The sequence below is a fragment of the Ipomoea nil genome, unplaced genomic scaffold, assembly GCF_001879475.1.
Source record: "Ipomoea nil cultivar Tokyo-kokei standard unplaced genomic scaffold, Asagao_1.1 scaffold2610, whole genome shotgun sequence".
Classification (NCBI taxonomy): Eukaryota; Viridiplantae; Streptophyta; class Magnoliopsida; order Solanales; family Convolvulaceae; genus Ipomoea; species Ipomoea nil.
Window position 1 is genome coordinate 1,336,723 of NW_017619038.1, and position 14,711 is coordinate 1,351,433.

The 14,711-nt window shown below is 48.1% G+C and overlaps 1 protein-coding gene across 2 annotated transcripts; it reads right to left on the reverse strand.

Moving 5' to 3' along the window:
* Positions 1–10,943: 10,943 nt before the first annotated feature.
* LOC109154239 (ETHYLENE INSENSITIVE 3-like 1 protein) lies at positions 10,944–14,087 on the reverse strand. Of its 2 annotated transcripts, none has more exons than XM_019302074.1 (2): positions 13,915–14,087; positions 10,944–13,101 (listed from the first exon to the last, which is right to left on the reverse strand). In XM_019302074.1, the coding sequence occupies exon 2, from the start codon at positions 13,079–13,081 to the stop codon at positions 11,252–11,254; it is 1,830 nt and encodes a 609-aa protein (XP_019157619.1). In that variant the 5' UTR covers positions 13,082–13,101; positions 13,915–14,087; the 3' UTR covers positions 10,944–11,251. The 2 variants fall into 2 exon arrangements, with proteins under 2 accessions (XP_019157619.1, XP_019157618.1); XM_019302073.1 differs by having other exon boundaries at positions 10,944–13,209.
* Between the last annotated feature and the right edge of the window lie 624 nt (positions 14,088–14,711).

Sequence of the window (14,711 nt, forward strand, 5' to 3'; positions counted from 1 at the left end):
TGGAGGTCGCCCGGGCAAGGAGAAGGTCGCCGACCAGGGCGCGACCGAGGCGGGCGGCCTGAAGCGCCGCCGTGAGCAGCACAGCCCGACCCCTTCGGCCGGGCGGGAGAGGGAGCCTACATCCGTGCTGGCACGGATCGGTAATGCCGCGCCAGCCCGAGCGATTTGGGGAAGATGACCCCGACCCAGGTGGCTGAACGGATTGGCCACGATCTGGCCGAGGTGAGTCCCAGCTTTTAATCTTTCTTTGCCCAAATATCGTTGATCGGGCTAACTTTGACTATCTTCTTTGTGTTGCAGATCTCCCGGGCGACCCAACTTCTTCAGGGTCAAGCTTTGCTGGCCAAGGAGCCGATCACCACAAGAAGACGGCTGCTCGTCGTCTAAAGGAGATCAAGGAACTCCAGGCTGAGCTGGAGAAAACGCCAGAAGGCCCTGAAGAAGGGTGACGAGGAGCGGGTGCTGGCCGAGAAGGTCGCCAGCCGGGCGATTGGGGAGGCCCGGGAGCTGAAGGCGCAGCTCGAGAACCCGAGCGATCTGGTGCGGGCGGCCTTCAAGAACAAGGAGCTTGGGCACGGCCTTCCTGACCGCAGCCCGAGGAGACGAGGTCGGGAACGAGTTGATCGTCTCGTTCGGGAAATGGGCCTTCACGGCCGGAAGCAGAAAATGCTCGAGCGCCACCCGCAAGCGGTTGGAGGAGGCCCTCGACGCCGATGATCTCCAACTGGTCTTGTCGGCCTTGCCCCCGGACGTGGCAGATCCCGGCCCCTCCCCCTTTACCCCGACCCGAAAGCCAAGGTACCGAGCCTGGGCTTCGTCGGCGGCTGCCCCGAGCGGGAAAGAGGCGACCGCCGGCGCTCAGGAGGCGAAGAAGTAGATTTAGGCTTCTTTCCTTCTTTTTTGTAATGATGACTGATCGGGAGCCCGGTCCCGCATTGTACCGGGCATCTTTTGCCGATTAATAGAATTCATTTTTACTCCATCTTATGCCGCTCGTTTTTTATTTTCTTGCTTCCCCATTCGCACACATTGATCACAATCACTCGACCACCTGGCCTTTAGACCCGGTCTCGCGATACTCGATCCGCTCAACGCCCGACCTTACGGCCTTATGGCCTGGTCGTGCGTTCGATGTTTCGACTTCAAACTGGCCAACCGATCGGGTTGACCCGACCTCCGGGCCTTTGCCGAAAAAATTTCGAGCCTCTACGGTCGGAGCATAACCGAGCGACGGGCCGAGAACAGGCAAGCCTCTACGGTCGGAATGTAACCGAGCGACGGGCCTTGTATACTTCCTTATCCCAGCCCCCACACTATTGTGCGCTCGAGGCACGAGTGGGTGCGATAGTGGACAGAAGTTGGACGGATCGGGGAACAATGCCGAGAGCTCCTGGCTTCCCCGATCGGTGGCGTGACTTGAGTGTCCGCCTATGTGGAGTGCGTTTTGACCGGTCGACAGACTTCGCCCGATCGATTGAATGTTGAAATGATCTGCTCATGACGAGGGTGAAAGGAAATAACCGATCGTGCCGCCGCATACAAACGGTCGAGCAATCATTGATCGTATATACATTAAACTTTCCCGCTCGCAGGCGGTTGAACTAATTTTACAATCATAAAATTTATATAGAAACGACGACCGGGACTAACTCGCAGGTCCAGCCCCCACTTCGTCTAAAAATACAAAGAATAGGCTAATGCCTAAAAAGAACGAGGTGCTCGGAATTCCAAGTCCCCTCTATTAACCGACCCGTCGTTGTCTCTAGTCGGTACGTCCCCGGCCGGATGACAGCGTTGATGATGTACGGCCCTTCCCAATTCTGAGCTAGCTTTCCCCCTTCTAAAGGTTGACTGGCCTCCCTTCGTCGTAAGACGTAATCTCCGACTTGAAAATAACGAGGGTTGACCCGGAGGTCCTTCGAGCTCTTGACGCGCTTCTGGTACTCGGCCATACGCCGAGCGGCTAGCTCTCTTTTTTCTTCGACCGCATCGAGGTCCACAGCCATGGCATGTTCATTGTCCTCCGCGTTGTAGGTTCTCTCTCGATCGGTCGGGATCCAAGCCTCGATCGGGAGCCGGGCTTCAGCTCCGTAAACCAGGGCGAAAGGGGTCTCCGAAGTAGCTTCCCTCGGGGTCGTCCGATAAGTCCATAAGACATATGGCAACTCATTGGCCCAACTACGACCGGCCGAGTGTAACTTCTTTTTCAGACCTTCCAAAATCGTCCGGTTAGCATTTTCCACTTGCCCATTTCCCTGCGGGTAAGCGACAGATGACCGGACATGAGTTGTCCCGATCGTGGCCAAGAAATTCTGAAAATATTGGCTCACAAATTGGCGACCGTTATCGCTGATGAGATGTACGGGCACGCCAAAACGGGAAACGACATTTCTCCAAAGGAACCGAGCACACTGCTGAGATGTGATCGTGGCTAAGGCTCGGCTTCTATCCACTTGGAGAAGTAATCCACGGCGACGATCACGAACCTTCTCCGACCGGACAGCTGGGGAAAGGGGCCCAAGATGTCTACCCCCCACCTAGCGAAAGGAATTGCGGTCGTGACCGGCTGGTAGAACGTTGCCGGGCGTCCAGGCATCCGGGCGTATAGTTGGCACGTCTCACATTCCCGAGCTAACTTTTCACAGTCCAACTGGAGGGACGGCCAATAGTACCCGATCACCATGATACGACGAGCCAGGGATCTACCTCCCTGATGTGAGGAGCAGATCCCCGAGTGAAGCTCCTTCATCACTAAATCCGCCTCAAACGCGGTCAGGCATCGCATGAGAGGACCTCCATACGATCGTCGATATAGACGACCGTTCGAGACCTGGAACCTCGGGGCTCTCAGCTTGGCCTTTCGAGCACGCTGCGGGTCGTCTGGGAGTCGACCGTGCTCGAGGTATTCCTTCAGATCAGTGATCCAGCTATCTTCCACCGGTTGGATTGGGTTGACCGGCAGGCGATGGATACTGTGTTTGGGGATCACCAAGATCCGAGCTATCTTCGACATGTGTTCCGGGGCGTCTTGGGCCAATTTAGACAAGATATCCGCATCGGCGTTATCCAATCGGGGATGTGTCGGACGGTGTACCCCCGGAACTGTGCAAGCTTCTCCATGGCGAGGTCTCGGTATAATTGTAGGCGTTCTCCGTTGACCTCATAATCTCCGAGAACTTGCCCGACACGAGCGCAGAATCGGTTTGGGCTCGGATGTATTCAGCCCCCAAGTCCCGAGCGCATTGCAAGCCATTCACAAATGCTTCATACTCGGCTTCGTTGTTGGTCGGGTGGAACTGATACATCAGAGCGAAATACACCTTGAAACCTTCTGGGCTCGTGACCACTACTCCTCCGCCCGCTCCTTTTTTGCTACTTGACCCGTCAGTAGCTAGCGACCACCACTCGGCCTCGGGATCCTCAACCTCGGGGGTCGGGTATCCCGGGCGGTGCACTCGACCAAGAAATCTGCCAGAGCCTGACCTTTGATTGCTGGTCTCGGTCGGTATTCGATCGCGTACTGGGTCAGCATTAACGCCCATTTGACTAGGCGGCCGGATGAAGAGGCGGTGCGAAGGACTGGTCCGATCGGCTGATCGGTCAACACGCGAATCGCTCGACCCTGGAAGTAGGGAGCCAACTTCTTCGCGGCGGTATAGAGGGCGTAGACGACCTTCTCTAACCGGGAGTACCGGAGCTCGGGACCATGTAGCGCGTGGCTTACATAGTACACCGGTCGCTGGACCCCTTCCGGGTCGGTTCGGCACAATACTGCGCTTACTGCACGATCGGAGACGGCAAGGTACACGTCTAGCTCTTCTCCGAGCTCGGGCTTTGAGAGCACAATAGGTGACATGAGGTACTCCTTCAACTCGTCAAAAGCTGCTCGGCACTCTTCGTCCCAGACGAACCCATTAACTTTTCGCAATACCTTGAAGAAAGGTAGAGCGCGCTCGGCTAACTTGGAGAGGAATCGGCTGAGGGCTGCCAACCGACCAGTCAATTGCTGGACCTCCCGAACGGTAGACGGTGGTTGCATGTCCAGAATCGCTTTAACTTTGGCCGGGTTGGGCTCAATTCCTCTCTTGGTCATCATGTAGCCGAGGAACTTGCCGGTCTGAACCGCGAATGTGCACTTGGTCGGGTTCAGCCGTAACTGGTACTTCCTCATGATCTGGAAGCACTCCCAGAGGTCCCGAGTGTGGTCGGACCGGTCCCGACTCTTGACCAGCATATCATCAATATAAGCCTCCATCGTTCGGCCTAATAGATCGGCGAAGAGCATATTGACCATTCTCTGATAGGTCGCTCCAGCATTCCGGAGGCCGAACGGCATCACTCGGTAACAATACAGCCCGTCCGGGGTTACGAAGGCTGTCTTGCTTTCGTCTTCATGGTGCATCATTATTTGGTGATATCCCTTGAAGGCATCCATGAAGCTCATCAACTCGGTCCCGGCCGTCTCGTCGACCATTTGATGAATGCTTGGTAGAGGATAAGGGTCGAGCGGACAGGCCTTGTTGAGGTCCGTGAAGTCTATGCACATCCTCCAAGCTGGGGGCTTTGGAACTAGAACAATGTTTGCCACCCACTCGGGATAGATAACCGGGCGGATGTGCTCGATCGCCGCCATTTTCTTGACCTCCTCTCTAACAAACTCGCGGCGATCGGAAGATAGGTATCGTGTCTTCTGTACGACCGGCCTCGCTGCGGGATCGACGGCTAGCCTATGGCAAATGACCGATCGATCGATCCCGGGCATGTCTTCGGGTCCCCACGCAAAAATATCAGCATACTCCCTGAGTATGCTCAGAACCTCCGCTCGGAGCTCGGGGGTGAGGGCCCGGCCAATTTTAATCTTCCTATCCGGGCGGTCCTCGGATAGGGGAACTTCCTCTATCTCTTCGGAAGGTTCGAGTTGCTCCTTCCGTTCTTTGGCCTCCTCTTTGGCTATAGTGTTCACCCGGGAAGACGGACCGGAATCGCGTCTGTTGACCGCTCGGGTGTAGCACTTCCGGGCGGACTGGACATCGCCACGGACCACACCGACCCCATTTGGGGTGGGGAATTTCATGCAGAGATGGGGCATGGAAATTATCCCACCGATCTTCATGATGGCGGGTCGGCCTAGGATGATGTTGTGGACGCAATGGAGGTTGACCACAACGAACTCAAGCTCTGTCTTGATCGACTTCGGGGGGGTGCCGATCTCGACCGGGAGAGTGATTTTGCCTTCGGGGTAAATGAGGGCCCCGGTAAATCCCGACAGTGGTACACCGACCGGAGTCAGCTCCTTCCTGTCAAGACCAAGCTTCTCGAACACGTCCAAGTACAGGACGTTCACACTGCTACCCGTGTCCACCATAACCCTCTGGACGTCCGTTCCCTTGACGTCGATTGTGACCACGAGCGCCTCCATGCCGTGGTCACTGCTGCTAGGTTGGTCCTCTAAGGTGAAGGTTATGGGCTCCATTTTTTGTCTTTTCCCGGTCTCTCGGGAATCCACAATCGCAACCGGGCAATTCGTCCTCGGCTGGGAAGCGTCTTCTAAGCCACCAAATATGACATGGATGGTGGGCTTGCCGACCGGGCGACTGCTGGTCGGGGGATCAGGGTCCCGTCGGTCTTCATGACGATCGTCCCTTCGATCGTCTCTTCGGTCCTGACCCGACCGATCGGAGCGGTGATGAGATCGCCTGTGATCCCTCCGATCGGTATTCCTCTTGCTTTCTTCTCTCTTCCCCACGCACTTGTCCAATTTTCCCAAATTGAGCAAATCTTCCAACAATTGGCGCAGGTGGGTGCACTCCTCGGTATCATGCCCGGCGCATCGGTGGTAAGCACAGTGCTTACTCTTATCAGGGCCGTCTCGATCGGGATGGGGGAGTTTGATGAGGTTGCAAGATTGAGCATACTGCATGGCCTCCGCTGCAGATCGGTTTAAGGCCGTAAATTCACCAGGCCTGGTGCGGGATCGGGGACGATCGTGTCCCGATTGATGTTCCGCCCGGCCGGCCGGTTTACGGGACGAAGAACCGACCTCTTGTGAACGTTTCACGGCATTCGCCTCACCAGCATTGGCGTAATCCGTGACCCTTCGGAGGGCCTCCTCGTATGTGGTCGGGGGGTGAAGGATGAAATCCTGGTATAGATACCCCGCCCGGAGGGAGATGTGAAGCATGTGGGTGGCGGTCGCATCATCCATGGGTTCGACCTCCCCGACCGCTGCTTTCCACTTGATGAGGAAGTCGGTCAAGCTTTCCCCTTCGAGCTGCTTGGCCTTCTCGAGGTACATGTAAGACTTCCTCACCACTTTGGAAGTAATGAACTTCCGTACAAACTTGATCGCCAGGGTCTCAAATTTGTCGATCGACCCCGGGGGCAAGGTGCGGAACCACTCTGCTGCCCGACCGGTGAGGGTTGAGTAGAAGGCCCTGCACATCACGGCGTCTGAAACGCCCTTCAGCATCATGTTGCTGAAAAAATCGTTCACGTGAGCCTCAGGATCTGTCCGACCGTCGTAACTCTTCTCTCCCGAGACCTTTAAGTCGAGCGGGTAAGGCTGAGCCATTACCGCTGCTGTGAAAGGCGTCTGGTGGAGGGTCGATCGGTCGGCCGGGGGTGCTGCAGGATATGCATTCCTTAGCTGCGCAACTTCCGCCTGGAGGTTGTAGAGCAACCCTCGGGTTTCGTTGAGCTCGGCGTTCTGGGCGGCTTGGGCTGTATCCCGAGCGCGTCGACGTCGATGTGATCTCGACCCGCTGTACCCGGACGAGGCCTCGTGGCTAGCTTCCTGCATTTGTTCGTCCTCTTGCCTGGGGTTCGGGTCCTGGGGTCCCAGACGCTGGCGCATCTCTGGTCGGAGGCGGTCGAAAGCTACCGCTCGGGCAACCTCTTCTGGGTCCTCCGCTTGAACGGCCTGAACTGGTGCCTCCATCGCGTCAGCACCCCCCGACCCCAACCGCGAATGAGCCGAGCGTCGAGCCCGGGAAGTGGACTGACGCTGCGGCTCTACTTGTGCGGTCGGCTGTACTGGAGGGGCGGCGGCTGGAGCTGTATAGGCAGGCGTATATGGTGGATAGCCAACCGGGGAAGTGTAGCACATCGGTTGGCCTGGCCAAAACCCGTATGGTGGAGGTGGAACCGGATACGGGTACTGGGCGGGATACATCATCGTCTGCTGCTGGTATGGCAGACCGGGCGGTGGGTATCCCGGCTGTATGTAATTCACCGGCTGCTGGGCGGCCGGGTACGTATTTGACGGATGTGGCGGTGAAAGGTTGAGGTTGAGGTCCATCGTCTGACCCTGCTGTTGGGTAGCGTAGTGGTCGGAGGAGCTCGCTGCATCCGCCTGGTCGTCGGCGAAGTTGTTATGTGCCCACGGATACATGCTGGTATGGTGATCGGGTGCTCGTCAAGACGTTGGCTTGTTGCACGGATCCCCACGGACGGCGCCAAAATGATACTGCTAATTCTACGTAAGCAATATAAATAACACAAGACCAAGTAAAGCAAGTAATTCTTTATTGATCAAGGTAGAGTTCCTAAGTACAATCTACTTGGTTGCTCTGAGTGCCGACTGAGTGCGGTCGGGATTCTCTAATAACAACCTATCGATCGTCCAAAAGTCCTCTACACTGTAGCTACTGTGGGTACTTATAGCCGCGACGCCGGAGACAAGCTTCCGGCCGTTCGGCATGCTCTCCACGTAGCCTCCACGCGTCCCCCTCCCGGGTGCCCTGCCTGTCGTCGTAGAAAGCCGCCACGTGTCTTTAGCCAGCTCTCTCGCCTAAGGACCACCGCTCGGGGTTCATAGCATCGCTCGGGCAACTCCCGGTCGGACCCCGACCGGGTTCTCCTCAAGGAGCCCGACCTGTTACCTGCAAAGACATAGACAAAAGGACAAAGGCATCTCGGTCGTGGTGAAGCTGTGTCGGTCGGGATATTCCCTACCATCAATTATTTAAGGATACATTTAAATGAGAAGGGTGTAAGAGTAATTCTATTATGGTGTTTAATTTTGGATATAATTAAAATAGAATATTTACCTAATAAAAGGGATCTTATCAATGGTAATAATTAATTATATTTTTTTGTATTCTGAGATTTTGAAGAAGAAAAATGCCAAGAAGAAATAGTAATATGAGATTTGTATGTGTGACGGTGGTGTGTGCATTTGTGTGGTAGGGCGTGTGCAAATTTCTGAAACTTTGCATCATGTCGTTTTTGTTTTTGTTTTTGTTTCGTTTTGTTTTTTTTCTTTTTTTTTTTTTTTTTTTTTTTTTTTTTTTTTTTTCTTTTTTTACGATGGAGTATGCATTTTTGTGATACGGCATGTGCAAATTTGTGGCAGTGGAACTTTGCAGCATGTCATTTTTTTTTACTGTGGTGTGTGCATTTGTATGGTTTTGCGTTTGTAAATTTTTGACAAAGGAACTTAGCATCATGTCGATTTTTTTAAAAAAAAAAATTTTACGTTGGTGTGTGCATTTGTGTGGTATGGCGTGTGCAAAAAAAAACATCATGGTTTATATACACAAAAAAAAAACAAAAAAAAAAAAAAACAACCAGAATTAACGCACACACCATACCAGAACAATGCACACACCGCTGTAAGATTGCATTTCAAAAATAAAACAGTAATAAATGTGTGTGCACTAAACTGGTGTGTGCACGTAATGAAGTAGGTGGATGCATAGGAATGAGCACGTAGGTATTTGCTAAGTAGGTTATATTTCACAACTATATGGCATGTGCGCACACGAGTGACAGTATGTGCGTTATGCTGGTAACAGTAAGATAGAGAAATATTAAAAATTGATTGAGATCAAAAATAACGCTACAAATCTTTATAAACATGGAAAAAAATGAAATGGAAAGTAATAAATACAGTGATTAAGGACAAAAACAACCTTGGCTTCATCTAAAATCAGTACCATTTGTGATCCAAGTGAAATCAATCTAAACCATTGAAAAATAAAAATAAATGCACAGGATGTGGCCTCACGATCTCACCTAAGGGGTGGCACTGGATTCAAAATCTATATATATATATATATATATATATATATATATATATATATATATATATATATATATATATATATATATATATATATATATGGAAGGGATCAGGTGCATTTGTGGCTTCCCGTGCGTGAGTCTTGTGCTTAATGTGCCTGAGCTTTATACTTAATGTGCGTGAGTATGTAATGTTAATGTGCGTGTCTTTTGTATTCAATATGCCTGAGTCTTGTGTTTAATGTGTATGAGATTTGTACTTAATGCGCGTGAGTTAGGATGCATGCCACTGTAGATCGAGTCCAAGAACGCATGCAAATTCACCAGCATTTGCACGCCAAAATATGAAGAATCCCTTCACCTTAGATAGCTAGCAGAGGCTGGCGATGCTGAATGTCCATAGTTAGCTAGCAGCTAGGCTGTCAGATGCTGAATCTTCATAGTTTGGTGATCGATCGAAAAAAATAATCCTTTAGTTCTGGAATGTCATGCCCACAGTTATTAATCCATGCATATATGCATCCTCCGGATACTGATCACAGGGTAACCCGTAAAGATAACACCTGTATATTTTTATGTTTAATTTACGTAGTCAAAATTAAAACAATAATAACCAAACCCACTCACGCACATTAAGCACACAACTCACGCACCTTAGTCACAAGATTCACGCACTTTAAGTACAAAACTCACGCACATTAACATTACACACCCACGCACATTAAGTACAAATCTCAGGCACATTAAGCACAATATTCACGCACATTGAGTAAAAACTTCACGCACATTAATCAACCGCACGGGAAGCATTTAAGCGCACGGGAACCTTTCAATATATATATATATATATATATATATATATATATATATATATATATATATATATATATATATATATATATATATATATATATATTGGTAGGGAATACCCCGATCGACATAGCGTTATCCCGACCGGTGTGCCTTCGTCCTTTTGTTCTTGTCTTTGCAGGTAACAGGTCGGGTTTCTTGTGAAGAACTCGGTCGGGACCAACCGGGAGTTACCCGAGTGGCAGTGTCGACCACCGAGCGGTAGCCCTTTAGCGAAGAGAGCTGATGAGGGACACGTGGCGGCTCCGCGCATTGACAGGCAGGGCACCCGGGACGGCGACACGTGGTTGCTACGTGGGAAGCATGCCGGACGGCCGGATTTGTGTCTCCGGCTTCGCAGCTATAAATACCCGCGATAGCGACAGTGTGGGACTTTTGGACGATCGATAGGTTGTTGTTAGAGAATCCCGACCGCAGTCAGTCGGCACTCAGAGCAACCAAGTAGATTGTACTTAGGGCCTTCACCTCGATCAATAAAAGATTTACTTGCTTTATTTGGTCTTGTGTTTATTTAATTACCGCATTACGTGGCAATTAACACTATCATATATATATATATATATATATATATATATATATATATATATATATATATATATATATATATATATATATATATATATATATATATATATTATTTTTATTTATTTATTTATTTATATTACTTCGATTCCCATTCTAGAGTTATTCATTTCAAATCAAAATATCAAAATTGACTATCTACTTTACCAAAACATATTCCCATTCCTTAATTTTTAATTCCTATTCTGATTCTGAAATCCTGAACCCAAAGCCCCCTAATTCAACAGGATCAAAAAGCCTAAAAGTATGCATCCCTCTTTTCTCCAAATGGTGACAACACTGAAATGATATGTAACAAACAATAACTATATTGAATGGATACCATTCATCTGGTCCATTCAATCACTATCCCATTTAGATGAACAAACAACATTCATGATTCATTGCATGTGCTTGAGAAAAGTTAGTGATGAAGAAAACAGCAACTGTTAACTAAAACCATCAAATATAGATTGGTATATGCACTCCAGTAATAAGCAAACTAAGATTTTATTTCACAAACTCTACCTAAAGTTTGGGACACAACATGAAAATGAAAGGGGTAGGGGTAGGGGTAGGGGTAAGGGGTACAATAGAGACTACCAGTTCAAAAGCTAAAGAAAACAGAAGAAAAAGGCAAGCAAACAAACATAATATTTAATACAGTAGCAGAAAGCTCCAATAAGCCTACTTATGATATAATAGGGGAATGGTGATTCTTGCTTTGTTATGTACAGCCTTTCATTCTCCTCCAGAATTTCCATTGGGGGAAAGAACTGGAAATGTGCCATGGATTCATTCAGAGGTACCAAGTTGATACATCCTGCTTTGGCAGCTGATCCATCGAGGAATAATCAATTGGTGCTGCCAAGTTGAACGGGGAGCCAAACCTAAACTCACCGGGATCGCATGTGTTTCCATTGAATGGAGACTCATATTGGAACTTGGATTGGCCAAATTGGGTTTCTGTGGATGAGAAGCCAGATTGGGTGATGGGCATGTTTGTGTCCTGAAATGTTGCACCACCCCCCACTGGGGCGCCCGGTTTGAAGAAGTCATCATCCAGTTGAAGCAGGTTGTGGTCTTCTACTACAGCATTAAGGTTCACAGAATTGAAGTTACCATTTTGTTGAAAATTGGTGTCGTAGAATGACATGAGTTCAGAAATCATCCTTTGGCCATCTTCAGGAAGCCCAAAGCTCGAGGCATTTACAGATGAGGAAGACCCCACTGATGGAGCAGCGGGCTTAGGTGCAGAGAAAACAGCTGGACCGTCATTGTTTATTTGGAAGTTTTGCATGCCAAGCCTTTGAGCAGAAGCGAAGCGGTATTGGCAGTTAATCTGGTGATTATTCCTTGATGTCCTGTCCTGGAACCCCATCTGGTAGTTGCTATAAGGGCACTGCGAATACTCGCATGTATATATCTTCACATCCACATGCTCCTCACTCGATGGGTGTTTCCTCTTCGGGAGGAAATCTGAGCTGAGATCAATAATCTCGCCTTTTATAGGAGCTAAGAGCGGGACCAAATTTCTAGCTTTAGGTCCTCCCATACCCATGTTAAGGATGTTCATCTCGTGGGGTTTGCATTCGAGATCGATGGGACTCTTATCATACACTCCTTCGACATCATAATCACTAGCATCACTGGCTAGATGTGAGCCATTCCCAATAACCGAAGGGCCCTGTGGATAGCTATCGGGATACAGCTTCCTAGCCAGCGACTCTTCTTGATTAATGATAGCAATCCAGGTAGCACTCTCCTTGGCTGTCATCTTATCCTGCAAGCATTTTGACTGCCTAACGAGCTTGCGAATCTTGGCAATGTCAGGGGACAAGTGCTTAATCACTGCAGTGAGAACGCCCACTTTCCATGCCTTTTTCAAATCATGAGGCTTTTTATAGGGCGGTGACCCTTGATCCTTTGGCATTCCCAACTGGTCCCACCATTCCTCGTTACCCGAAGGCCACCAAGGAGGAGCAACACCCTTTTCCAAAGGAAACCTTCTCTGAGGAGGATCACAGTGTTGCATCAGAGCAGATAACAGCGAGCCCAACGTCGTATCCTGGAGCTCTTGCAGCGTGTGAGGAGTTGACACCACCACACTCGACTCCTCAATCTTCCCCGGGATATTGTTTTCTGCCTGGTACTTGGCAACTGCAGCTGGGCCATTTCGATCAAATCTGACCTTCTCCTTCCACCAAGCGCGAAGATTGTCAGAAGCTCCGCTCACGGGCTTCCCCTTCTCGGGAATAATCCCGTAAACAAAGCCCTGAGCATTGCAAACCTCCATCATCTTCAGCATGTACTTCAGTATACCGTCTTGAGCACGGGACATCTTCTTCCTCCGTGCTTGCTCCTGGGACTGGCGATGCTTCGCGCTGTCAGCTCCATCCTTGGTTTTGTTCTTCTCCCTCAGCCGCCTCAACAGCATCCTGTCCCTCCACATCCTCCTCTCCAGCTCCTCCACATCCATGTCATCATCACTGTAGTCATCGTCCTCAACCCCAACCCCCGGTGCCTTGGTTTCAACTTCAGGTGCCATTTCAGTACATCCCGGGGACTCCGAGAGGAAATCAAGATTCTCACAAAAACCCATATTCGCCATATCCTCAAACATACCCATCAACCAGATCCAAGCAAAATCTACACACACAACTTATGTATCAAATCAAATCCCTAGCCAAGCTCTGATGATATTTACACTGGAATTGATGCACACAAGATCAAACAAAGACCAAAGCTCTCATCTTTCTGCAGAAACAAAACAAAACAATAACCATTAAAGAGATAATCATATAAAACACACATCTGGATCCTGATTTGGGTTAATTCCTTTTTTTTTTTTTTTTCTAATTTTCTATAGAGCATCACTTGATCTATTCAACACCTTTGATCTAAATCCTTGATCTCTAGTTACTGAAACAATCCTTCCAGGAATATTTTTATCTCTGTACAATCAACCACTCCTAGACATAATTGATACACAAAAGCTCACTTATCAAAACAAGAATGAAAAAGCTGATACACAAAGGGTCAAAGGCAGAGTGAATTTATCATCTTAGTGCAGAAACAACTAAAGCAAAAACCATTAAAGAAATAATCAATCCAAAACTACACCAAAATCTTTTCAGAACAATAAACATAGAAACACAAAACAACAACAAAATTAACAAAACAAATCTTTCAAAAAGTAAAGCATCATCCTTCCCATCTATTTAGCTTATTTGTGGGTAGGCAAACTCTTTGATTTTTCATTCCAAAAAAGCACAAGGAAAAAAAAAAGAATTCTTTAATAGACCATGGCTTGATCTACTCAACACCCTTTGATCTTTACCCTCTCTAGTCTCTACCCACCGGTTCAATGTTCCAAACAAACAATTCACAACTTCACAATCAACGAAAGGTCCAAACAAAATCGCAGAAAAACCGAAGAAATTCACAGTGGAATGAACTTACGGATAGATCTTCCCCCCTCCAATGATTTTGAGCCACTGACTGACAAACTGAGAAGTTCTATCTCCAAGAACCCTCTGTAGTTCCGAATTATGGTTTGGGAAACAAAGATGATAAGAACAAAAGGGGAGAGAAAGAAAGGGAGTTTGATGGCGTTGTTGCGTAGTGGTGACTCACGTTCGTTTGTCGGGAAGTGCTGATATAAAGGAAGGTGGTAAGAAGACGGGAAAAAAGCTATTGCGGTAAACCAGCCGCCTACTTTTTGTTTGCTTTTGGTTTTTTTTTTTTTTTTTCCTTTATGTATATATCAATCAATCATTTTATAGAAATTTTTTATGTATTATACGTAAGGATGTCGTATATTTTTATTTTGTTAAATCACTAACAGCTGATTGCTGAAAATATTTAAAGGGAAATGGAATTGAAATTCCATGGAAAATAAATTTCAAGAAAATAGATTTCATTGTTTAGTTGGTGGAAAAAAAATTATTGAGAATATAAATTTCATTGTTTGGTTGAGTTTGGAATGGTAAGGAATAATGAGTATAATGACAAATATAATCCTACACAACAACAATAATATAATAATAAGAGTAATTAAAAATGTCACATATTTAATAAAATGATATAGATGGTGTTTGGTAAATAGCTGTCAGCTGATTGGGTTAGCAGTTTGATTAGTTGATAGCATTAGCTGATTGTAGAAAGATGTTTGGTAAATTAACTAATAGTTGATTGCATGTAAAATGACTTTCTCAAAAAAATTATCGAAAAATATGTTTTGAACAACCTTTTGAAAT